Source organism: Pleurodeles waltl, chromosome 12 (genome assembly GCF_031143425.1).
Source record: "Pleurodeles waltl isolate 20211129_DDA chromosome 12, aPleWal1.hap1.20221129, whole genome shotgun sequence".
Lineage (NCBI taxonomy): Eukaryota > Metazoa > Chordata > Amphibia > Caudata > Salamandridae > Pleurodeles > Pleurodeles waltl.
This window is the reverse complement of record NC_090451.1, coordinates 623,916,374-623,943,688: the sequence shown is the minus strand read 5'-3', so window position 1 is coordinate 623,943,688 and position 27,315 is coordinate 623,916,374. Positions and strand designations below refer to the sequence as shown.

The 27,315-nt window shown below is 46.6% G+C and overlaps 1 protein-coding gene across 3 annotated transcripts in view; it reads left to right on the top strand.

Moving 5' to 3' along the window:
- DCAF8 (DDB1 and CUL4 associated factor 8) overlaps window positions 1-26,713 on the top strand; it is a 285,829-nt gene extending 259,116 nt beyond the window's left edge. For all 3 annotated transcript variants that reach the window (XM_069217992.1, XM_069217990.1, XM_069217991.1), the window contains one exon: window positions 26,315-26,713. In XM_069217992.1, coding sequence (XP_069074093.1) covers window positions 26,315-26,434 — 120 coding nt within the window. In that variant the 3' untranslated portion in view covers window positions 26,435-26,713. The remainder of the gene's footprint in view (window positions 1-26,314) is intronic.
- Window positions 26,714-27,315: the final 602 nt, after the last annotated feature.

Here is a 27,315-nt window from a genome sequence, read left to right as displayed (position 1 = left end):
TACCTAAGTTGTCTGCATTGGCGGGGAGGAAATGTAGAATGATTTTGAAATAACAAGATCAGTTTGACATGTGCTAGTTATTAGGCACTTGTTGGTAGGTGATGGTGTTTCCTGTTTGAGTTCATCAGCACACAGTCACTGCAGACCTTAGGGTGGTGGCCTGACCCCAGGTACTACAGGCAACCCTGATGAGGGTCTGTCGGAGACATTTTTTTGCCACAGTCTATACAGGTCTTAAAACCTATTGTTTGTGGGTGTGACATATCCCTTGCACAAGTAAAAAATAACATTTGAGGTAAACTGTCTTTAAGAGAAGAGGAGGGCATGGAAAGAAAGGAACTGTCAGTGCTTCAGAGTGGCGTCTATATATAGGCTACGTTCTTTCCGGGGTTGAACGGCATCAGTGCAGAGACGTATGGCATCACCTACCAGAAATGCAGAGGTACTTCTGAAAAAGTTTCCAGATCCTGTCTAAACCCTCTAGAATATTCAAAAGTTGAGAAATGTATGATTAGAAATCTCTATCAGAAGTTATTTTTCAGGCGGCGTGGCCGGGCCGCGAGAGAAGATGGCTGCCTAACCCGAAGGGGCGGCGGGGGCTGCGCGGCCGCTGCAAATAAGATTAAAAACCCTCCAGAGGATTTATAAATACACAGAGACCTGATCCCTGCTGAGGTGGACCAACAACAGCAGCGGGGAAGACCGCCGTGCATCCCGACAGGAAAGGCCCTGTCCGGGGGTGGAGTTGCTTCTCCCGAGGCCAGAGAGGACCGGCCTGCCGGGACGGAGACAACACCACTCGCCCCATCACCTCTGGTCAGTAGCGTCGCGCCGCTCCCCAGGACGTCGAGCCCTCACCCCCCTGACCCCCCTCCCCACCTTCAGAGCACAAGAGCCGGTATCGGACTCGGAGGGGCGGTGGGGGCCCCGTGGCTACAACAAACGGGATCATAACATCCCCGGAGGCTCCCCAAAACTTATGGAGCCCTGATCTCTGTGGAGGAGGTCCAGAGATAATAGTGGGAAGGACTACTGCACCCCGACAGGAAAGGCCTTGACTGGGGCGGAGCCGTGCCTTTCGAGGCCAGAGCGGACCGGCCTGTCAGGTACAGAGATCACGACTTGGGTGACCCTTTACCATCGCCAGTGATCATCAGTGCAGTGCTGCACACTAGGACGTCGTATCCTCCTCCCTTGGCCCCCACCCCTAGGAAACAGAAGCAGGTGATCAGAGAGGGGGGGTGCCCACCCTTGCAGGGGAAAAAGGAAGCAACGAAGCACTGACATAGACTAGCATCACCTACCCATCCCGGCTACCTATTCAACTGAGCAATCGCAAGGGTCCTGACATTACCATCGACAGAGCTACCCTTGCCGCTACAAAGTGGAGTAATTAACATCTCCGTGGTCTTCTGTGATCAGGGCGGGGTCCCTGCCGTCTGGCCCCTCGCAGTGCTGGGAACAAGAGAGCATCGACCAGCCCCCCCCCTTCCCCGCACCCCAGCAAAGACGGGGCATTCTGTGACAAGAGCTAATGACAATCCTAAACCCGCCCACTGGATAGGAGGTTCACTTTGCTGGTCAGGCATGCAGCCCCCTTCTGAAGGATTGGACGGCGGGCCACTAGCCCAAACGGGACAGATCTCAAGCAGTCCCTCGGACAGGATCAGATACAGGAAGGAGACCCCCAGGAAAACATACCTCTGGATACACCGTCCCGGATGTGGCACAGATGAGGGCAACACCGGGATACGATTGCCGTCTTCTCTCAAACACCCTCCCCCCACCCCCCAACCCCACACCCCCTAAAAAAAAAAAAAAAAAAGCGAGCAGCCCTACAGTGGCGAATCCATTCCTACGACACAGATAGGGTAGGTCAGGCACTGGCCAACCCACGCTTTATCACCCTCATCAGTCTCCGAGAAGGGAAAGAAAAAGGGCTTCGGATTCCATAAGGCCTCTCCCACAGACTGGCACTGAGATGCGCGAATGCAAGTCAGGCCACAAGCAAACCGACACGACAATTGTTATTTTCAGAGGCACTCCAACATAAGCGTACTACCTCCCCAACAGTAGAACCTCACACAGCCTTAACTCCAAACCAGCCTTCTACGATGACAGACAAGGACCAGCCTACAACCATGGAACGGATACTGCAGGAGATCACCGCCGTCAGTCGTCGGATAGAGGGGATGGATGCTTCTATATCCTCCCTGACACTAGAGACCAAATCCATGCGATCAGACATTGCAAGCTTCCTGTCCCGGGTGACAGGATTGGAACACTGCATGGGGACCCTAGAAACCCAGGTGATCACAATCCAGGACAGAGACCAAGATCTTTCCTACCTACGGAGCAAAATAACGGACCTGGAAGATAGAAGCCGAAGGGATAACATTCGCCTTTTCGGAATCCCGGGAAATGAAGAGGGACCAGATGTACAGGCCTTCCTTAGCTCTTTCTTACCCAAGCTGACCTTGCTGACTTTTGACCCGCCACTGGAATTCCGACGAGCACACAGAGTGGGCCTGAAACGCCCTGATGTGGCCTCAAGACCCAGCCCGATCATTGTTTGCCTGCTATGTCACACTCAGACCCGCCAACTCTTTCAAGTAGCACGAAACCACAGACCCCTCCGGGTAGACAGATACATAATTCGCATAACGGCCGACTACTCCAAGGACACCAACGAACGCAGGAAGGCCTTTCTGGCTTTAAGACCCCGACTTCGTCAGCTGGAGATGAAATACTACTGAACCTGGCGAGCATGTGGGTCACCAAAAATGGGGTATCCAAAGACTTCTACAATCCAGAGGACCTGAGAATTTTTTGGGATTCCTTCCAGCATCAGCCTACAGACTCCGCCATCCCGACCTGACCACAAGACACTGCAGGAGACGACAGCTACATCCCTCCCTCTGGACTGGAGAGGGGAGGCACGGACCGGTACGACCCGGACAACTGCCCTAGAGGCAGAGACCAGCAGAGACTAACCAGGGCACATGACAACAGGGGCCAGGTTGTACACGCCGTGGCAGTCCACACTCCGCTCTCGGAAAGGGACAAATCCCGCTCACCCCTAAAACCGGCTTCTACACCCCCTGAGACAATGATCTGCCACAGGGACTATATGGGATTATATGAGACAACGACGAGAGCCGCGGAGCACGACTGTCACCAGTCCGACGGACAGATGAGTATTTGCCCAGACTCTGCATTTACATTTTCTTTACTGCTGCTGATAATGTCATTACTAAAGTGCTAATATACCTCAATCCCTACAATGCAAGACTATACAATGCAAGTTATCTCTAACTCAATTCTGTGCACACACTACCTACATTTAGATCAGACCTTGTTGGTACCCACTGTTTACGCATAGGACAGGTTTATGCCCCATGTCGATGCTACGAATGAGTTGTTCGTTTGTTCATACTCTCTTAATACGAAGTAGTACGATGGGATAATGTAACAGAAGCTACCTCTGGCCTATCGTCGAGTTTATATTGCCTAAACTAAGACTAAGAATTTGTCTATCCCCACAGACTACACATAGGCCACGGAAATGGCTTAGAACTCAATGTCCTGTATGCAACGTTATGATATTAAGCCACAAGAGATGTTACCTATGAAGGATGAGATGTATGCACATATATATACCTCAAGTCTGTGTACACATTCCCTGCATCTAGGCCAGACCTTGTTGATATCCACTGTTTACGCATAGGACAGGCTTATGCCCCATGCAGATGTTATGAAGGCATTGTTCATTTGTTTCTACTATTTCATACAAAGTAGTACGATGTGATAATGCAATAGAAGCTACCTTTGGCCCATTGCCGAGTTTATATTGTCTGTATCAAGACTCACAACCTGTATACCTCCATTGTTTACCCATAGGTCACAGATGTGCTCTAGAATTCAATATCCTGCATGCAATATTGTGACACTAAGCCACAGAGATGCTACCTACGAAGGATGCAACGTATGCACATGTATATGTATGTATACTTTAAAACCCGTCCCTGACCCTTCGCTGACCTGCTCTTCCCGCTCTGCCCCCTCCCTGCCTCTACCCCTACCCCCCTCCCATCAAACTTCCGAACCGTCCCTACTACATAGGGTCCTGCATAGCAACGACGACTAGACACAGCGGTCTCCCACTCCATCGCTATGGATACATCATTAACACAACAAGAATCTACTCTGTCAATAACCACCGATGCGCGCACACTGCCCCTCTCCCGCTCCAACCCTCGCTTCCCCTCCCCCCCTCCCCATAGGACATCCCCTGCATGATCACTCCCCCCTAATGCCCACCCGTGACAAACCTACGACATTCCTCTTTCCTCTGGAGCCAGACAGAAAGACTCTTAATGAATGACTACGACGACCGCCCTCCTTTACCCCACACAGGGACCGACTGACGGCACTAAGAGCTCCTATAGGAAAAAGACCCGCAGTCTACAGATCTACTCCTCCAGGGGAATTTTTTTCCCCTAGCTTTCCTAACCTAGCTCCTCTATTCTCACCCTTACCTGTCCCTTCTCTCTCCCTCGTCCGTCTCTCTTTCTGACTGCATCTCCCCATTCCCCCCCCTCTCATCTTCCTCCCTACATCCTTAGGCTAACCACCTACCTCTTCCTCTCCCCACCTTCTCTTCTATCCCCTCCCCTTCCCTCCTTCTCTTGACCTTACCTACCCTCTTCTTCCCCCCCTTTTGAAGGATCATCCAACGTCCACCAGCTATCCCCTCCCCCCTAACTATAACGCTGCCAAGACACTCTACCTGCCCCAACGATAGAGGCAGCCCTCCACACTATTCTCCAAATTGCCGAGACCCAACAACCACACCCAGTATGCAGAGAGCTGCCCTCTGCGTGACACACCCACTGCGAATCATCTCCTGGAATGTGCATGGCATGACGTATTACATCAAGCGAAAAAAGGTGTTGTCTTATCTCCAATCTAAAAGAGCGGATATAGCCCTGATCCAGGAGACCCATCTCGACAGTACTGAGACCAGCAAGCTCCGTCGGGACTGGGTGGGAAAGGTTTCCTTTTGCTGCTGTCCAGCAGACCGGGGACCCGGAGGAGGCACCCCCCACAAATGCAGAGTAGCGATATTGCTACGTAAAACCCTTCCGGTTACAATTATCAAAACATGGAACGACCTGGAGGGGAGATACGTATTTGCAAAACTGAAGATAGGAGACACTTTCCTATGTGTGGGCTCAGTCTATGCGCCGACCGGTACTAAGCGATCTTTCTTCCTACAATTAAACCGCCTCCTGACCGAAATAGGGACTACCTACTATATCATAGGGGGAGATTGGAACCTTGCCCGGGACGCCATATTAGACAGAACGGGCCCTATCGATACGGGCAACAACCACGATGGGGCACTGCTAACGGACTTAATCACTGATGCAGGCTTGGCTGATTATTGGAGACTGTTACACCCAAAGGACAAGGAATACACATTCCTGTTGCCTGTCCACGGCACCCAATCCCGCCTGGACTATTTCTTAGTGTCACACACCGTAGTTCCCCAACTCCAAGATTCTAGTATACTTGAAAGTGGACTTTCAGACCACTCCCCTATCTTTCTCCAGATCCAAACGGGCCTTGCCTCCCCTGGCCGCGGGACGACTTCTGGCGGTACAACTCCGGCAGAGCGAAGCTGCCTCTGCCATCCCGGCCATAACGTCCCCCTCAGGAGCAGTACTAACCCGCCCACAAAACATCGTAAATGAATTTGCGACCTTCTACCACCACCCCTATCCCCCTGAGACAGCGGCCACTACAGCTCAAACTGAGACCTTCCTCACCTCGGCCAACCTACCCCACCTCTCGGAGGCAGGCCAGGCTCTCCTAGAAGGCGACATAAGCAGGGAAGAAATAGAACAAGCCATTAATAACCTCCCCTTTCACAAATCTCTAGGTGAGGACGGCTTCCCTGCTGAATTCTATAGATGGGCAGGGGAAGAGGCAGTCACTGCTGTACATGAGGCACTCACAGAGGCATGCCAAGAGGGCTCCTTAGGCACACTGTCCAACAAGGCCACTATTGTTGTCCTGCCCAAACCAGGTAGAGACCCCCTACTCTGCAGCAGTTGCCCTATCTCCCTCCTGAACGGAGATGTCAAACTTTTGGCCATCGTTTTGGCGACTCACTTTCGGAAAGTGATACCATCCTTGATCCATAACACCCAAGTGGGGTTCGTACCGGGCCGCACCTCCAGAAATCATATTCGCACACTCTGTCATACCCTATATGAATCTCTAAACATGGCAGAAGAAGCCCTGGCCCTGGCCCTCGACGCAGAGAAAGCGTTTGACTGTATCGAATGGCCCTACCTATTCGCTACTATGAAACACTTCAGTCTCGGAGAAAAATTTATCTCCAAAGTTCGCTTATTATATGACCACCCTACGGCGCAAGTTAATTGCGGGGGCTTCCTATCGGACCCGTCCCCCATTGGAAGAGGCACGAGGCAGGGTTGCCCCGTCACCGTTACTGTTCCTACTAGCAATGGAACCCCTGGCAGCTACCATACAAAACTCCCAACAGATACAAGGTATCCCTTTAACAGGAGGCACCTCCAAAATCTACCTCTATGCTGATGACATCTTGCTCACCCTGTCTGATCTAGAAAGGTCCCTGCCAGCGTTACTACCAATCATAGAGGACTTAGCATCCCTGTCTGGATACCGGGTGAACTGGGACAAGAGCGAATCACTACCCCTCTCATGAGTAACGACGGGGGCCGCAATCTATGGTCTCCCATTCAAATGGACCCCGACATGTCACAAATATTTGGGAACACTTGTCAACTGAGGCCTGGAACACATGGTTAGGGATGACCTAGACCCTCTCGTATCTCGGATGAAACAGGACTTCGCTAAACGGTTGTTACTGGGACTTTCTTTGTGGGGCAGGACACAGGCAGTCAGGATGGTCACCCTCCCGCACTTCATGTATATACTAGGCATGCTTCCCCTGCACGTGCCCCTTACCCTGCTTCGGGGGATAGACGCCTCAATAAGAACCTTTGTGTGGGGCTCCATACGCCCGAGGCTGACACCAGCAAGAATACTGGCAAGGCGATCCTACGGAGGTTTAGGTCTCCCTTCAGTGGAACAATACTCACTAGCCCAACAGCTATCGCAACTGGCATATCTACTCCCTGGAAACATGGACCCCCCACAGTGGGTAGCCAATAGAGAAACTTCTACGAGACCAGCGCGAAGGACTAGGAGAGATATACACTGACCGCCCCCAACTGCCTAACCCTGTCCTCACGGCAACAAATGTGGTGTGGCGCAGGGCTCATCGCCTCCTAGGAGTACTCCCCTTTATACACACCCAAGCCCCTATAGGGGGTAACAAAAGCATTAAAATAGGGTGAAGTAACCTAAAATGGCCCCAGTGGAACAATGCTGGCATTAGCTGCATAGCCCAAATCATAGATGGCGATCGGCTCTGACCCTTCGCCACCTTAAGGGAAGAGTTCGACATAACTAATAGCCAAGAATGGCGATACCTGCAGCTTAAGCAGTGTCTACATAAAGTACTGGGAACCCTTTCGTGGGGAGTCAAGGCCTCGCCAATCTACAGACATGGGGCCGCCACAAAGGCGTGATGGCAGGTTTATACAGAGTGCTAGTTAACCACCTTTATTCGCAACCCCTTCTTGAAAGCTTACTCCTCAAGTGGCAAGACTGGCTTGGAACGACATATACCAAGGAGGACTGGTCAGACATCCTGGAGGCACTCGACCGAGGCACCCGCGAGGCTCAACTGAAATTTTGCCTATTCATAGTCCTCCAGGACTGGTATTGGATCCCTATGAGGCTCTTCTTGGCGGGTCTAATACCGCATGTGAAATGCTGGCGATGCGCAGATCCTCACTGCGACCTACTACACATCCTGTGCCGCTGTCCATCAATACAACCCTTATGGGACACCGTGCGTCACACTCTGGCGGACACCCTGCAGATACCGCACCCATTCCCACCGTCACTTATCCTTCTTCACGGTATGCGCCCGTATCCCCCTCTGCCACGCTCACAGCAGAGACTGCTGCATATGGCAATAGCCAAAGCCAAAATTTGCATACTTCGGCACTGGAGATCGAATACCGCCCCTACACCGACAGAATGGATGACTGCTATGATACAAACTGCCATTCATGAACGGGTAATCTACAACTTACAAGATCAGGCGGCCCTGTTCACAGAAGTCTGGAGCCCCTTTCTGCCAGGACCGTAATTGAGAAAACCACCCCCCCTACACTCCACACTTAGTGTCTACTTCACTCACACCACCCCTCCCCCGTCTCATACCAGCTGGTGGACAGTCGACAGTTGCCATCTAGATTCTCTCTCCCCCCCCTTTTTCCCTTTTCTTCCTTTTCTCCCCTTCTTCTTATATTCCATATCACATGCCCCGTTTTTTCGCTTTAACTCATCTTCACTCTTATTCCTCATGTCAACTTCTCCACCTTTCTCTCTCCCTGACTCCTAGATCTCCCACCCCGGACGGTATTCCTCAATCCCACAATGCTTAAAACTTTAATCAACAACCCCACCCTCCCTCTCTTCCTCTACCAGGCCGCAATGCCTCCCCCTTCTCCCCCTACAATCCTCCCCTCTCTCCATCCAACTTATATTAGACCGGCCAGTTCAGAACTATAAGATCCGCCCACAAGAGTATCAGTTTCAAACTGTTAAAGGACAACTATGCAGACTCTCCTCGAGCCCCCTTCCCTCCACCCCACCCTTCATATTCTGGATTTTATACCCCACATCATAAGTAAACACATACATATCCATAGAAGATCCCACATGAGTGCTCATATCATAAAGGAAATTACCAATACACCCCTTGAGCCATCCTGATACACTGACCTACCTACCTACCTCCCTCCCTTCCCCTCCCTTTTTTCTGCTCTTCTCTTCCTTTTTTTTCTTCTCTTTCCTTCCCACACCTATCCCCCTCCCCAATACTAATACCCCCTTCCTTCCTTCCCACCTATCCCTTCTTTTTCTTACCTCGTACCCCAATTTCATATTCTCTTTCTGTTAAACTTATGCGTACGCTAATCGAGAAATTAGCCTCTGTCAAAAACATCTGGGTGACGCCCTATAATGTACTCTGTATCATCCCTCAATTTTCAATAAAAAGATTACAAATTTAAAAAAACAACAAAACTTATTTTTCACCACTCATCCAGATGGTTGCTGATGTTTCCCCCAAACCCGAGTGGGAACAAACCAGGACGAACATAACAGGAGGAAGGAGGGAGTCACTGCTTGGCTGCAGCAGGTGGGGTTTGTTTTCCACCTTGCCTTTTAATGGGCCACAGCTAGGAACATTTTTAATTTTGGTCCATGTCCACCCCCCACAGTTTGACTTAACACCTTCACAAGGAATCAAATATACTCCATTCCTTTCTTGGTACAGATTTGGGTAACAGATATGATGCAGATGATAAGATAGGGCAACCATACCATGAAAACAATTTTTATGATGTCCTTCAAGAGGCCAGTGGCTTGACACTTCACCTGAGTCAGAACTGTTATGACACTGAGGAGAGTGCATATTTAGCAGTTTTCATGCTTATGTCAGCCAAGCTGATACAGGTGTCGAAACGAGTGGATACCTTTGGGGAAGAGGGTTTTTTTTTTTCCAGGTCCATGAACCCAGTAGTGTGCTGGGCTGCTATTCTCACACTCTTTAAAATCTGATGGCCTAGGTCCTCCCAGGTAAATCTCCGGCCTGTTGTTAACCAAGCCATTCCGGACAGTTGTGATGCTGCTAAGATCATAATCAGTTATGGTTTGGATACCATTGATTGCATCAGGCGAGCCATTGGCACCAGCGTTGTCATTCGCCAGCACAGTTGGCTGTGGTCAATGTTTTTTGAGGCAATGTCCAGTTGTCCCTAATGAACATACCATTTGATGGGGGTTGCCTGTTTTAAGGACAAGGAAGATTCTGCCCTGGAGCCATTGAAAGAGAGAAGGGCCAAGGCATGCTTGCTGGGCTTATGTGCCCCTCCTTACTAGCTGCATCTGCCCAACTGTTCCTTTTTGCGATTCGGCATAGGTGCCAGATACTGGCAGCCAATACAGCCTCTGTAGGCGCCCAGCAGTTTTGAGGCTGCAATGCCTACTACTTCCACAGTTATGGTCATTGAGCTACTCAATCTGCTGCTCCCCCTGCAGCATCACCTGCAATACCCCTTCAGCATTCACAGCCACTCAGTTGGGGGGGAGGACCATTGATTTGTGCCCTGCTGGCATGCCATAGCTTTTGACAGATAGTCCAAAAGATAGTCCGAAAAGGATACAACTTGTTCTACATTGTTACTTAGCTGTACTTTCCACCACCCCCAGAATGACTGATAGAGGGCCATCAGTCAGTGATACGGTAAGAAGTGCAAGCCCTTATGACAAAAGTGGCTATCTGATAGAGACTACTAGCTGCAGGTTCCTTACCTTTGAATTCTTCACAGGCGTCAAACTGAAGCCAGCGGATTTTCGTGAGCAGTCCTCCTGCGTGCTGGTAGGTGGTGTCTGTCGGCTCCGCATCTGTCCTCAGCATCATCTGTGCTCGAAATAACGGCGAGGTTCCTATATAGGAGCTTCCAAGGTATGCTAATATCCATTCTTTCTGCGACAGCCAGCGCTGATCCTATGAGAGCTACCCCTCAGTCTTTTTTTGACTGGTCTTTTATCAAGCTTTTTTCGAGAAATTTATCCTGGTGTGTTGAGGGATGACTTCTAGGAAGACGGGTTTCGAGCATTGCAAATCCCGTCATCAGGTGATGTCTGTGATAGATCTGCACCTTGTGTGTTAGTGGTTTTTGGAGCACTACCATGACCTGAAGTAATACTCTGAGTGCCGTGCCATGCATCCGAAGGCTTTGATTGAGCTGTGCCTAGAGCTGACGGCCCAGTGCGCAGCTCCGCACAGGACTCTCTAGAGGAACGTCCCAGGACCAGTCGCGAAGTCGAAAGTCGTTATCATCCCATTCATAGTCCTCAGAACAATCTTGAAAGTTGAGGCACAAGAATAAAATACAAGCCTTTTATGTGCTCTTGACTTCTCCTCGTCTGGTTGACACGACAAGGGAGCGTCAGCATTCTAGGCCTCCTTCTGTGGAGCCTGGGCTGACTCTGCGCCTCCCCAAATTTCCAGGAGCTGGAGAGACCCCCTCTCAACTTAAATAATTTATTGAGGCCATGTGTGTAGGAAGTTGGCTCTGTATGTACTATTTCAAAGTAAGAAATAGCATGCACAGCGCCCAAGGGTTCCCCTTAGAGGTAAGATAGTGGCAAAAAGAGAATTCTAATGCTCTATTTTGTGGTAGTGGGGTCGAGCAGTAGGCTTATCAGAGGTCAGTGTTAAGCATTTGTTGTACACACACAGGCAATAAATGAGGAACACACACTCAGACAATTCCAGGCCAATAGGTTTTTATATAGAAAAATATATTTTCTTAGTTTATTTTAAGAACCACAGGTTCAAGATTTATAAACAATACTTTAAATGAAAGGTATTTCACTTAAGAACTTTTGGAACTTTGAATTAGCAAAATAGCATATACAGTTTTCACACAAATGGCAATAAGCTATTTTTAAACTGGACACTGTGCAATTTTCAACAGTTCCTGGGGGAGGTAAGTGCTTGTTAGTTTTGCAGGTAAGTAAACCACTTACAGGGTTCAAAGTTGGGTCCAAGGTAGCCCACCGTTGGGGGTTCAGGGCAACCCCAAAGTTACCACACCAGCAGCTCAGGGCTGGTCAGGTGCAGAGGTCAAAGTGGTGCCCAAAACACATAGGCTTCAATGAAGAAGGGGGTGCCCCGGTTCCAGTCTGTCAGCAGGTAAGTACCCGCGTCTTGGGAGGGCAGACCAGGGGGGTCTTGTAGGGCACCGGGGGGGACACAAGTCAGCACAAAAAGTACACCCTCAGCGGCACGGGGGCTGCCGGGTGAAGGGTGCAAACAGGCGTCAGGTTTGCAATGTAGTTCAATGGGAGACCCAGGGGTCTCTTCAGCGAAGCAGGCAGGCAAGGGGGGGCTCCTCGGGGTAGCCACCACCTGGGCAAGGGAGAGGGCCACCTGGGGATCGCTCCTGCACTGGAGTTCGGATCCTTCAGGTCCTGGGGGCTGCGGGTGCAGTGTCCTTACCAGGCGTCGGGTTTTTAGAAGCAGGTAGTCGCGGTCAGGGGGAGCCTCTGGATTCCGTCTGCAGGCGTCGCTGTGGGGGCTCAGGGGGGGTCAACTCTGGCTACTCACGGGCTCGCAGTCGCCGGGGAGTCCTCCCTGTAGTGTTGGTTCTCCACAAGTCAAGCCGGGGGCGTCGGGTGCATAGTGCAAAGTCTCAGGCTTCCGGCGTGAAACGTGTGTTCTTTCAAAGTTGCTTCTTTGTTGCAAAGATGTTTCTTCTTTGGAGCAGAACCGCTGTCCTCGTGAGTTCTTGGTCCTTTTAGATGCAGGGTAGTCCTCTGAGGCTTCAGAGGTCGCTGGACCCTGTGGAACGCGTTGCTGTTTTTCTCGAAGGGGGGGAGACAGGCCGGTAGGGCTGGGGCCAAAGCAGTTGGTGTCTCCGTCTTCTCTGCAGGGCTTTCAGGTCAGCAGTCCTTTTTCGTCTTCAGGTTGCTGGAATCTAGTTACCTAGGTTCTGGGAGCCCCTAAATACTCGATTTAGGGGTGTGTTTAGGTCTGGGGGGTTAGTAGCCAATGGCTTCTAGCCCTGAGCGTGGCTACACCCTCTTTGTGCCTCCTCCCTGGGGGGAGGGGGGCACATCCCTAATCCTATTGGGGGAATCCTCCATCTGCAAGAGGGAGGATTTCTAAAAGTCAGAATCACCTCAGCTCAGGACACCTTAGGGGCTGTCCTGACTGGCCAGTGACTCCTCCTTGTTTTTCTCATTATCTCCTCCGGCCTTGCCGCCAAAAGTGGGGCCGTGGCCGGAGGGTGCGGGCAACTCCACTAGCTGGAGTGCCCTGGGGTGCTGTAACAAAGGGGGGTGGGCCTTTGAGGCTCACCGCCAGGTGTTACAGTTCCTGCAGGGGGAGGTGAGAAGCACCTCCACCCAGTACAGGCTTTGTTACTAGCCACAGAGTGACAAAGGCACTCTCCCCATGTGGCCAGCAACATGTCTGGTGTGTGGCAGGCTGCTAAAACTAGTCAGCCCACACTGGAAGTCAGGTATGGTTTCAGGGGGCATCTCTAATATGCCCTCTGGGGTGTATTTTACAATACAATGTACACTGGCATCAGTGTGCATTTATTGTGCTGAGAAGTTTGATACCAAACTTCCCAGTTTTCAGTGTAGCCATTATGGTGCTGTGGAGTTCATGTATGACAGACTGCCAGACCATATACTCTTATGGCTACCCTGCACTTACAATGTCTAAGGTTTTTCTTAGACACTGTAGGGGCATAGTGCTCATGCACTGGTGCCCTCACCTATGGTATAGTGCACCCTGCCTTAGGGCTGTAAGGCCTGCTAGAGGGGTGACTTATCTATACCTATAGGCAGTGGGAGGTTGGCATGGCACCCTGAGGGGAGTGCCATGTCGACTTAGTCATTTTATCCCCACCAGCACACACAAGATGGCAAGCAGTGTGTCTGTGCTGAGTGAAGGGTCTCCAGGGTGGCATAAGACATGCTGCAGCCCTTAGAGACCTTCCCTGGCATCAGGGCCTTTGGTACCAGGGGTACCAGTTACAAGGGACTTACCTGGATGGCAGGGTGTGCCAATTGTGGAAACAAAGGTACAGGTTAGGGAAAGAACACTGGTGCTGGGGCCTGGAAGCAGGCCTCAGCACACTTTCAAATCATAACTTGGCATCAGCAAAGGCAAAAAGTCAGAGGGTAACCATGCCAAGGAGGCATTTCCTTACACAGATGGATAGTCAAATGTATTCAGACCTGTTACCTCAAAGCTAAAACAGAATTACCCATTACACAAAGGGTACACTCCACTAGAAAGAAAGGTGCCACAATGGCTTTTCTAGGTAATATACCAATGACAGAGATTTGTAAGTCAGCCACTTGGTCTACAACCCATACATTTACTAAGCACTACTGTGTAGATGTGTTAGCAACACACCAAGCCACAGTAGGACAGGCTGTATTAAGAACATGATTTCAAACAACTTCAACTCCTACAGGCTGACCACCGCTTTTGGGAGGATTACTGCTTTATAGTCTTTGCACAGTATGTCTATCTGCAGCTACACATGCCATCGAACGGAAAATGTCACTTACCCAGTGTACATCTGTTCATGGCATGTTGCGCTGCAGATTCACATGCTCCCTCCCATCTCTCCGGGAGCCTGTAGTCGTTTTAGTTGCATGTAAATTGTATATATATGTAAATAAATATTCCTTTACTACAAACTATGTACATACATCTCTACTCCATTGCATGGGCATCTTTAGTATCCTTATTCTACCAACTCCTACATCACCCTATGCGGGTAAAACTGTCTAAGATGGAGTCGACGCCCATGTGCGATGTAGCCGAAAGGGAGGAGTCACTCGGTCCCGTGACTCAAAAAGATTTCATCAAAGAAAAACAACTTGTAACACTCCGAGCCCAACACTAGATGGCAGGATAATGCACAGCATGTGAATCTGCAGCGCAACATGCCACGAACAGATGTACACTGGGTAAGTGACATTTTCCATATTGTAGATTGTTTTTTTATTAAAATCAAAATGCCTTGGCTAACGCCAGACCCAACAATGATAAATTAGGAAAAAGATATTGGCAACAGCAAAACAGAAAACAGTTGGTGAGATGCTTGATGTAATTTAAGTGAAGTAATTTAACCAAATTAATTTTCTATTTATTAAATTATCCATTTTACTCTTGGTAATGGCATAGTTACTTTGCAATCGTTCCAAACATCACCTCCTTCTACTTCTGTGGTGCTACCTCTTACCTCTTACATTTATAACGCTATTAGATTGTGACCACATAATCTACTTTTGTCAAAAACCAGCAGTACTTGGTTTTCACTCTGTCACCTTTTTAAAATTTACTTGGTTTACCTTCCAGTCTTCTGATTGTGCCTAACAGTGTTTGTATGTGTAGATGCACTTTTATATGCGTGGATGTCAGGCAAAACATTGCATGTACATAGCATCAGTTAACGTAAACGTCAGGTACAACAACACACTTAAAGGCTTTTTTTTATTATGATGCATGTGTATCAATAATAAAATGCCTCAAGACCACTGGAAAGGAGTTTGTTCCGATGGTGGTCTCTCTCTGATGTTAGTTGCTCTTTGATGGCAGTTCCCTGTTGAGGTGAGAACTTCTGCTAAAATTAACACTTCCAAAGTAACCCTTGAGGTAAAGCTGGTCCAGTGATGGATTTTTACTCGTCACCTATATTAGGTTTTGGGACTCCACTAGAAGCTTCCACATTGAAGTATATTAGCAGTAGTATCTACATTCTTCAACTTCCTTGGCCAGCAGTTGCTATCGCTTCCCAAAACCTTTGACCCTCACCATTCTGGTCAATGAGGAAGCCTCGACCACTCAGATAAGAACAGAGTTTCCAACTGTTACTTTATGATTCGAAATAGAGGTCTGAAAATGGAATACAGCCCTTTCGTAGATATCAGGGCTACAAACAAATTCTTAAAATGGGAGAAGTTTTGAATGTTGGCACTTCTCCAAATTTACCACAGCTCTATCAGTGGAGTAGGTGGTGTGAAATAAATCTACAAGATGTTTATTTCCACATACCCCTTTTCTACAAGAATTGCAAAATTCGAATTTTTATGACAGGAAATTTTCATTCCTAATACGGAGTTCTGACGTTCGGCTTCAAGTCAGCACCACAGCCTTTTCAAATTGAATGGTGGTAGCCCCAACCCATCCGAGTAAAATTGAAATGTTTTGTTTACATCATTGGCTAGGACTTACCCAGTGACTCAGTCTACCACGACCCCAGTGCAATTAGTCCACTACCTGGGAGCAGTGATAGTCACAAAAGTGTATACTTTAAAGTCAGATGTGATCTAACTGACAGAAGTGTCAAACTTTTTGACTAAAAAAATATGATGGAACATTGATTTCTAGACTTCTGAGTTAATTGGCATCCTTCATCTTTGTGCTTGTATATATTCATTTATATATCATCACATCTCTGAGCAACACAGTCTTCTTTACACCACTCACTGTACAGCACACTGTTTTGACAAAAATATTCCTCTGTGATAAGTGGAAAGACGGCTCAAACAATCCTTGAATGTCTGTGTGTGGGTCCATGTTCTTCTTTTTTGCATATTAGAATATCTATTCAGCGGAAGTGAAGGATTCTATATAAAATAATTTGGATACTCTAATACGCCCGATTGGTTTGCAGGGCATACATTAGAAGGGATATGCATAAGAAGAGATATGCAGTCCAGTAGGGCCCACTTTTATCTCATGTTCCAAATTCCCAGATCCTAATGTGATAACGGGTCATTCTTGTTCTATTATTTCCCGCTGCTAGATTCAAGAATGTTTGTGGCAGTTCATAATCCTATGTCTAATCAGGTGATAAATGCTATTGCTCATAGTAAATATAGGAAGGAGGCTGAAACTGATTTTCTAGACAGTTGAAGTAATCCTAATAGAGACTCAAAACACTTTGTGTTTTCATTTGGCCAAAAGAGCACTGGATCTTCTGCTGGGCTATTGTAGATAAGGCAGCCTGGAGGGAATGAGATCCATTGTTGTGAATTCTCATTCTAAAGAGGGAGATCGGATTACTTTTCTTTACGAAAGGTTGTGTCCCATTGATGGCTGTGAACTCCCGTCAAGTGTACCCTTCAAAGTTTTTATGGATGCGTGGTCACAAGCAAGTAATGTGTTCCTCTACGGCCCCTGAAGAATACTTTGTATCGTAGGTGCAGGTGCATATGTGCTTTTGTAGTACAAAATGCAAAATTACTCCCTTGTTTGATTAGTGCTTGGAAAATGTATCAGTTTATGGACAAAATAACGTGCAGATCTCAAACCTTCAGGCTAAAAAATCAACATCTGGGCAGTCACAGTTTCTTTGAGGTATGCTTTCCAGGTGTTTTATTGCACTTGCGCTGCTAAGTAAGTGGATAGCTTTAGTTCCAAATGGCTGAGATTGGCAACTATTGCTACATAAACTGGAAATAAGTCACTATATGATAGTTGCAGCTAATTTATACAGACCCCTTTATGTTAACAGCCGTTTCCACATACCTGGATTAGCGATCACCTAGGGATTCTGTTAGGCCATTGAGCCATGCAGTTCTTATAAGTTGGCATTTGGTCACCACAAAAGAAGTTGAGAGTGTTTGCTTTTTCATGACTTCATCACCTCATTGTGGTGGCATGTGTCTGCTGCATTTTCTGGGGGCGGTTTTCGCTTTGCTAGTTCTCCTGTGTACTTTAACATCCCACACAGGCCCTTCTGTTAGACCTGTCATAGTATAGATCCCAGCTGCCTGTCTTCTTACGTTCTGTTAGTTTTTTTCCGTTCGATGTGTAAAGATAGCAAGTAATTTAAATCACACAAATAACAGTGTTGCAAAGCCATAGATTTGCTACACTTACTTTTGAAAAATAGCCTAACAAAGTAGGATCCTTGTGCGGGAAGAATGCACCTAGAAAGAACTTCTGTAGGAATATGGAATATTGGTGTTCATTGAAACAAATAAGGTCTACTGACTTTTTGAGTTGAAACTGTACTGATCTTTGATAACATATCCGAGGACCATTGTTGACTTGTGCGAGTGACATTTGTTCCTGATATCTGGCTAAGAGCTGAACCAGTGCTGCAACCTAGAGTTTTATAGTGTGCTTGTCGTTAACATAGTTTTCAGTCATGGGATTCCCTCTGACATCAATAAATAGCAGACTATTTATGCGAAGCACAGAATGCTTTTAAAAACATTTATTAAAAAAAATAAAATAAAAAAAGTTAGGAGGCAAAACTTTCTTCTGTACTTTTTAGGGTCGAGCCTGCGTTGCATGCGCTCGCGCATGCGTTTCGCAGGGAGACACTTTTGTATTTATAAAAGGGCTCGGAGCCCTGTCATCTTCACATCAGTGTTTTTTATTGGTTCGTGGGCTTCCCTAATAAAATCTGCTTGCTTTCATTAGTCGAAGGCACGCATACGTCATGCCTTTTCCAGTGGCTAGCCCTCCTCCAGCGCAGCGACCAAGTACAGAAAACATGCGAGGCTCGCTGTTTTCCATCGGGCTCGTGGACTTTTTTTCTCTAATTTACGAGCCCGATCTCGCTTGGCAGAAGTCGAGCACTTTACCTACTTGATTTCACTTTTTCGGGTTATGTACATTAATGCACTTTTGCCCGATAGGTGAAAAGTTGGGTTAGGAGTTTACAACGCGATCAGCTCTAACATGAGCAAACGCGAGACCCGATGCATAGTAAATGCTTGTTTTACTTTGCTTGGGTACACATCCAGTCAGCCAAATTAAACCTTGCTTACATTTGCCTGAAAAGACCACTATTCAAAACATTTTTAAATGCAAAATTTAAATGTAAATTATGGCCTTTAAAATGGCAGTATACACTCAATGCCAACTGACGTTACATCTATAAAAATTCAGAAGCTGTCACACTTCCCATCATGCTGTGCAGGCAGTTAGACTTTTTTCCCTGCTCGGTAGGCAGGATTCCAAACACTGCTGTGTTTGAAGGCTACTTTTAGTTGGAAATCTCATTTTCTATATTTTTATGGATTTTTGGGGATAAGCACCATTTGTTCCCTGCTTTTCCTGTGGTGTTTCTGTCGCCTTATGAGCCTCCAAGATCTCTCTCTTTGACAGATATATTTGTGTAGGGTGGGCAGATATCCTGAAAGGATAAGTATGAAGTATATGTCATCTGCCGTCCGGACAACTGCCCATTGAGGAAGTGCAAAGTATGCTTAGAGGAGGCATATATCAGGCTTAGGGAGAGAGTTTGCTTTAGGGCTGAGCAGAGGGAAAGCCCAACAGGACAAGGCAGCCATCACCTGTCTCTATTGCCCTGTGCCTGACAAGTTTGATCTCGGTGGAAAAACCCAATCACCATTACTGCATTCCGAGTCCTGTACGTTCAAAATTGAGGCATTTGATGTTTTAGGTTTTAAAAGGCAACTGTTCAATGCCGAGGGCCTCAGAGTTACCATGAGCTTGAGTTCAGCCCCCCCCCAAACACACACACACAAACTCGTTAACATCGAGAGGATTTGATGCCAGTATGCACTCAGTCAGAACCTTGAGGTGTATCTTTCATATCTATCTATCGTGGACCTGGAACCCTTTACTGAAGAGAGCTTGTCTTAGCGGATGACTCTTCGCAACCTAGGAGCGAAAGGTGTTAATTTGCTTTCATTTGCCAGTCTTCCAATACTGATAACTGTTTGAGTCCAACTCATCAGTGACATTGCCAAAATCTGCTTCTTCTTCATCTTCTTGTGCAGCCCGAGTAGCCCAACACTGGTAAGTATGCCCATCACCATTTTGCCACCAAGAGAAAAATATTGAAAGAAAGCGTGTTCTTACTCTTGCAACTCAAGAGAAAAGAGATTGATGGTCCTCTAATGACTTAAGGTACTGACTTCTACTCCAGCACCAAGGTCCACAGGGATTCCTTCTGTCCCAAGGCTGATTCTGTTGGTGACAATCTATTATCCGATCCTCTGTCAGTCTTTGACCCTGAACTGACATTAGCCTGCTCGGCACCTGTATCGTGCTATGAAATTACACAAATGCAACTAGTAATCATACAGCTGGATTGTAGTTGGAACTACTGTCTTGACATTTGTATCAGCCATTTGTGGTTCAGATAAGGACCCAGTGGAGGGTGCGTGTCCTTCAGGACAGTGATAAGGAGGAGACTTACTGATGCCTTCTCATTATACTGGTAATGCATTGTAACTTGATTTTCAAAATGTTAGTGGGCTAGACACATCAGATGAAGCACTACTTGAGTCCTTGCTTGGGCCACGAACAGAGGAAAGTGCTTCTTTTACAATGGTGGTTAGTAGGGCAGCTGAAATACTATAATTGCAGTTGCCCACTATTGAGATGAAAACAAATGCATTGAAATAGGTTCTTCAATCAGGGTCACCTCATCTGAGACATTATTGCCATGAATAACACTCATAAATGCCAGTCGTTCGAGCTGTGTCTCGGCGACATAGGGACTTCCTGCCCAAGCATCCTACACCTTAGAGAGAGGTCCATTGTACAAGCTTCACTAAGTCATGTCAATCCAGATTCCTTCTCAACTAGTCTTCCAAATATACAGTCAAAAGCTTCATGCTTTCAGAAAGAAAATTTTTAATTCGGCTATTCTAGCCCCTGGATCTAACAATGCAGTTTCTCTTGAGTTGACACACCCACAAGGTAGGAATGTAGCTAGTGACACCTTACTGGACATTCCAGAAGACATCAAGGCCTCTGACTCAAGTAATATGGGTGATCAGGATGCAGACAAGTATACGCTACGGGCTAGCATGGACATTACACACTGCATCAACAGAGCTGTTGGAACAGTGTCGTGCTCACAGTCCACATCTGAATGACATACCCTTCAGAATGTTATCTTTTTTTTAGAAAAAGCAGATTACGCTCTGGAATGGTTAAAAAGCATTTATGCCACCTGGGTTACGGGCTACTAACCCAAGTTAATTTTCCCACCAATACTGAAAAATCAGTGGCTGTTCTAGGGGTCTGCCTTAATAGACAGTGCCAACCCTCCCAAGCCATACTGGAATAGCGGAGCCAGACCTTTCAGGGTCCCAGCCTTGTCACAAGTAGACACGGTTCAGACCAGCAGCCCTCAAATTGTTTCTCTATTGCTGCAGTTGCTGCCCAGACACTTTAGTTTAACCTCATATGTTGCTGTCTGGTATTTTGAATGGGGAACAGTACAGCATTTTCTCCCAGCTTAAGATTCATTACATCAGACAGATTGGTTTTACGGATTGAATTTAGAGCCTGTACCTTGCCCTCTCTTCCTTCCACACCACATTATCCTCCCTTCAACGGAGCGACCCTCGAAGGAGCACTCAGCAATCCTGATGCAGAAATTTCAACCTTCTGTTGTCCAAGGGTACCAGTGAGACATCGCTGGTCTTGGAAAAAGGAGATGAATGGGATTATGTTACTTCCTCAGTTCGAATATCTAAGGTCACTGCCCTATTTTAAGTTCAAATCTCTTTATTGAGTTTTACAAATTAAAAACGTCGCTATCCGGAGCTCACATTGCTCAACTGCAGTAGAATACAAGTATTTTCATAACAAATCACCAACTCCCAAACCCCCCGGGAACAGCAGCGTTCAAGAATATACGGATATGTCGGCCATCACATCTATGCCATATCACTGAAGGGAACTCCTTAGGCAGAGTCTGCTATCATCTCTGTCAGTCTGAGAATGCAGAGATATCTGGGGCAACTGACTTCTCGGAATACAGATGATAGAAGGGCCAGGAAAGGTTGCCACACTGGCCTGTTTTAGACCTGCACATAATAAAAGTTTTTCTGAGGTTCAAAATACTCACTCTGGCACATGTCAGGTCTGAATGGGGGCTACTGGATGGTTTCCTTGAACTTGCCGGACATGTATTTCCATATACAGGGAGTGCAGAATTATTAGGCAAATGAGTATTTTGACCACATCATCCTCTTTATGCATGTTGTCTTACTCCAAGCTGTATAGGCTCGAAAGCCTACTACCAATTAAGCATATTAGGTGATGTGCATCTCTGTAATGAGAAGGGGTGTGGTCTAATGACATCAACACCCTATATCAGGTGTGCATAATTATTAGGCAACTTCCTTTCCTTTGGCAAAATGGGTCAAAAGAAGGACTTGACAGGCTCAGAAAAGTCAAAAATAGTGAGATATCTTGCAGAGGGATGCAGCACTCTTAAAATTGCAAAGCTTCTGAAGCGTGATCATCGAACAATCAAGCGTTTCATTCAAAATAGCCAACAGGGTCGCAAGAAGCGTGTGGAAAAACCAAGGCGCAAATTAACTGCCCATGAACTGAGAAAAGTCAAGCGTGCAGCTGCCACGATGCCACTTGCCACCAGTTTGGCCATATTTCAGAGCTGCAACATCACTGGAGTGCCCAAAAGCACAAGGTGTGCAATACTCAGAGACATGGCCAAGGTAAGAAAGGCTGAAAGACGACCACCACTGAACAAGACACACAAGCTGAAACGTCAAGACTGGGCCAAGAAATATCTCAAGACTGATTTTCCTAAGGTTTTATGGACTGATGAAATGAGAGTGAGTCTTGATGGGCCAGATGGATGGGCCCGTGGCTGGATTGGTAAAGGGCAGAGAGCTCCAGTCCGACTCAGACGCCAGCAAGGTGGAGGTGGAGTACTGGTTTGGGCTGGTATCATCAAAGATGAGCTTGTGGGGCCTTTTTGGGTTGAGGATGGAGTCAAGCTCAACTCCCAGTCCTACTGCCAGTTCCTGGAAGACACCTTCTTCAAGCAGTGGTACAGGAAGAAGTCTGCATTCTTCAAGAAAAACATGATTTTCATGCAGGACAATGCTCCATCACACGCGTCCAAGTACTCCACAGCGTGGCTGGCAAGAAAGGGTATAAAAGAAGGAAATCTAATGACATGGCCTCCTTGTTCACCTGATCTGAACCCCATTGAGAACCTGTGGTCCATCATCAAATGTGAGATTTACAAGGAGGGAAAACAGTACACCTCTCTGAACAGTGTCTGGGAGGCTGTGGTTGCTGCTGCACGCAATGTTGATGGTGAACAGATCAAAACACTGACAGAATCCATGGATGGCAGGCTTTTGAGTGTCCTTGCAAAGAAAGGTGGCTATATTGGTCACTGATTTGTTTTTGTTTTGTTTTTGAATGTCAGAAATGTATATTTGTGAATGTTGAGATGTTATATTGGTTTCACTGGTAATAATAAATAATTGAAATGGGTATATATTTTTTTTTGTTAAGTTGCCTAATAATTATGCACAGTAATAGTCACCTGCACACACAGATATCCCCCTAACATAGCTAAAACTAAAAACAAACTAAAAACTACTTCCAAAAATTTCAGCTTTGATATTAATGAGTTTTTTGGGTTCATTGAGAACATGGTTGTTGTTCAATAATAAAATTAATCCTCAAAAATACAACTTGCCTAATAATTCTGCACTCCCTGTACATATCCTTCAGTCCTACTAGTGTTATCTGTGGTTCAAGATACGTCTGGGACGCTTTCAATTTACTGTGCTTCCCTTTTGCCTTACCTCAGTCCGTAGGATGTTCATGAACGTGTTGTCGGTGCCCATCTTCAGAGATCTGTTGGAGGTGTATTTCTGTATCTCGGCTGGTTGCTGAAGACTAGGTTGCTGTAGTCAGTCATAAGACCAACATGGATGTCAGTTAAACTTCTGACCTAGTTTGGATTTACCATCAATGAGGCCCACATGGAGGATTCCTCCATCTGACTAGTCTGGACATGATGGCGTTCAGAGCCTTTCTTCCACTGCAGAGAGTCTGGGATATTAAGACTATGATCCCTAAATGTTGGGATAAATCCTGGGTTTTAATGAGGATGGTTGTGTTGCTTCTTTACCTTCTGGTGTTGTATATCCTCCTTATCCCGAATACCAGGTGGCACATATGGCCTTGGAGTGCACCCTCTGATGTCAATGGGCCCAGCACCTGGGCTGCTTTCCCAATCCATTCACAAGCCAATGAATCTGCTGTGGTGGCTGGTAGACGCCATCTTGACCTACGGCAGGCCATTCTCACCCCATTCCCGGAATTCAGGGTACCGTAGAAACTTTGTGGCATCAAAGGGAGCTGGGGCATGGCTTCAAGGACAACACTACCTCTGTGTGACACTGCAACAAGCCTCGCAAAGTGGGGCCCTGTGTCCTAAATAATTTTCCTGATTGTCAGCCTCCTAGTGGGGTCTCTAAATGCCAGAGTGGGCGAACTGAGCAAGTGTCAAATGGCAGACCACAAGCTGATGGCAGAGGGGTCAAACTGAGTATGCGTTGAATGGCAGACCACAAGCTGATTTCCATTTGAAAGTGGCTCATGGTCTTTGGCCAGTGGGGCACGCTCGAGCTAAAACCGTTCACCACCTTCGAGAGCATGCAGTGTCAACAATTTTGTGCCTTGGAATTTTCTCAGTCACTCAGACACATTCTGAGTCAAATAGAAGGGCAGACTCTTGTACGCCTTTCCACTACTATTGCTGCAGCCTCTGAGAAGGTCAAGGCAGGCCAGACTCAAATTATTCTCATCGTCCCACACCATGCAAGGAGAGCCTGGTACCAAGAGCACCTGAATCTTAGCATTGTTCTTCTCATCAGGCTTCACTTCTGGAGGACGTACTGTTCCAGCAGTGGAGCAGGGTCCCTGAGCCATGTCAGCCGAGTATGTTTGATTTGCCAACTGAGGTGTTAGACATCCTGGTGACCAGTTGCCTGTCTACAAAGTCAGTCTATTCTGGTTTTTGTTTTGTTGGTTCTTTCGTTAGCCTAGCAAGGCTTTGCAGGTGGCAGCATGAAAGGTTATTTCTTTTTAGACTGTGTTTACCTGACCAACTGTCCTTAAGCAGCTGGTGTGATGCTTTTTCACAAAAGGTTTGAGAGAAGTGTTTTCCCCCACATGTTGTATGGCTTAGTGGGACCTGAACTTGACCTTAACTTTATTCTTTAAAACTGTTGGCACTAAAAACGGTCTTTCTCATTGCGATTATGTCCGCACATGCATAAGTGAACTACTGGTGCTCTTGGTACAACTTCCTTGCACGTCCTTCTTTCCAGACAAGCCGATACTGGAGACAAGCATGGCTTTCCTGCTGAAGAGCGTGTCTCATTCCCATGTTGGTCAATCGATTACTCTCCCAGCAGATTTGCTCCTGTCTCAGCCCTCAGAAGTGGCAGTGGAGGGCTTTGAGCACATGGTTAGTCAGCTGTTTGTGGGTTCCCATGAGGTTAATGAAACGGCAGGCTGTGCAAAAGAGAATCCTTTGCAGCTCGAAAAACTACTGTTTTAATATCTGCTGTGCCCTGGCCATGAAGCAGCACCCTGAGGGTCTAAGGCTCATTCCACCCTTGCCAAAGCCACTACAGCACTTTAGCACGAGGAGTGCCTGTTCTAGACATTTACCATGCTTCAACATGGTATGTACCTTAATGATGTGCCCTTGATTCCTTTAAATGTATTTTTAAAAACTGCCTTCCGGACAGTACAGGCATGATAGGAGCACGAGCAGCTGTTGACATTCTTAAAGGTGCAGTGTCTGAGTGGACACAGCTTCTTTGTAGCCTTATTCCTTTTTAGGTCGAGCATAGCAGTGCGCAATCGCTGCTTTTCTGACGTGTTGGTATCTATGTGGGCTTTTAACTATACCCACCTCACGCCCATCACGTTTGTCCTGCCTTGGGGGTGGTTTTGTTTCCGCTTTGGGGACCGACCCTGTTACATGGATAATTGCATGTTTGCCAATATATTTGACTGTGAGCAAACTTTTTTTTCCTTTTGTGTCTCTCTCTCACGCTCATGGCGGCCATGGCGCTTTGAATTTAATTGCACGTGTCAACTGTTTTACTTTTCATTTTTAATGTATGTTGCAAGAAAAGTCCAGTTACGGATTTACAATGCTAATAGCTCCAACTCGAGCAAACGTGAGACCCATTGCATTGCAAATGCTTGTTAGTTTTTGCTTTAAAATCAACTATACAACACTGACATTTTCATCCAAATGCAGGGTAGTTTTAATTTGGCTAATTGGATGTGTTTTATTATTCAGCTATGAGCACACAAACAAGTTGAACTTGACCTAATAAATGGATGACATTACCGAAGTAAGAAATCTGAAGCCAGTTTAGACTTTATCACGAACTAACTGGAAGCGTGTTGTTGAAACCTTGAAAAAATGGACAAGAAATATTTCCCTACATTCAATTTTATTAAGCTCTGAAGAAGTAACTCTTCATGAAACACGCATTGTCTCTTGTTTAAGATAATTTGGAATAAAAAGGGGTAGTATATTGAAAAGCTGGTGCCTTAAAACAATTCACATGAACTCATTTTTCCTTATTCTTTATGAGCATCTGCCACTATCGCAGCAATCTCGGCTGATTTACGTATTTCAGTGCCAGAGTAAGTGGACCAATTCTGGGAAATAAATTCTTTGTGTATGTTTTGAAATTGTAAAATCTTGTAAACAGAGATGTTGGGGCTCTACGTTCACAGAGCGTCCTAAATGAATTTGTTAATACTCTTTTTGTTTCCCAGCGTCGGAGAGAGGGCGGCGCCGGAGCTGGAGAAGCAGATTCGGATGATTCCCCCAGTTCCTCAGACACCTCTGATGATGATGAGGCAGGCCCTGACAGGGTGCAGTGCATGCCTTCTTGAGCTTCAGCCCATAAATGTCGTCGGAACGAGGAAGGAAGGAGACTCCAAAGTTTTCTGCTAACGTTTAGAATATTTTCAGCTTTTTATTGAAGAAAAAAAAAAAAAACTAAAGAAATGAGAATGGGGTAAAAGATTACATCCTCCTCCCACCATGTTCTCCAGGGCGGCTTTTTTTTTTTTGTTGTTCGGCAATATTGCACTTTGGACTTTTTGCTTTTGCAAAGACAAGATGGACAAAAGAACAATGATTAAAATAGTAAATATATATATAAAATTGAAGACACTGAATATGCTTCACGCTTACTTTAGCCTTTGGGTCTGAATTTCCAAAGAGATTTAACTTTTTGGGGGGAGACGTTGAAATAGAGAGAGCATGAGCATGAATGTGTGAGGGGTACATGTTATTTTTTCTACTGAATTTTACCAGGTAAGAGTGTTTGGCCTTTAAGATCCCCACCTACAACAATTTGATTAGGTACTGTGTTGAATAGTTTTGTTCTTTCTCACGCTCCGTTGAGCCTCCCCAAATTCCAAAGTTTGGATGTTGTTTCTAGACTAGCTGCTTTGGTGAAGGGAGGGATGGATTGATTTCTGCCTTTTGATGGAAACTTCCTGTGCTACAGCATAAAGCAAGCTAGTTCACCCACCACTTACCCCGTAGAAAGTTTGCTGGACTGACACTTTAGGCTTGTTGTTTATGTCCTCTAAAACATTTTTTTAGGTATTTGCGTTGAAGTGCTTAACCTCTGTAAAGTCGCTGCTCCTTCTCAAATGTCAATTGCTTCGATGTAAAAGCAAAAATGTAGGGAAATAATTCTGCATTCTGTATCTGAACATTTTCTATTTTCTGTTCAGTTGAACTATTTACGAATTTCTTACAT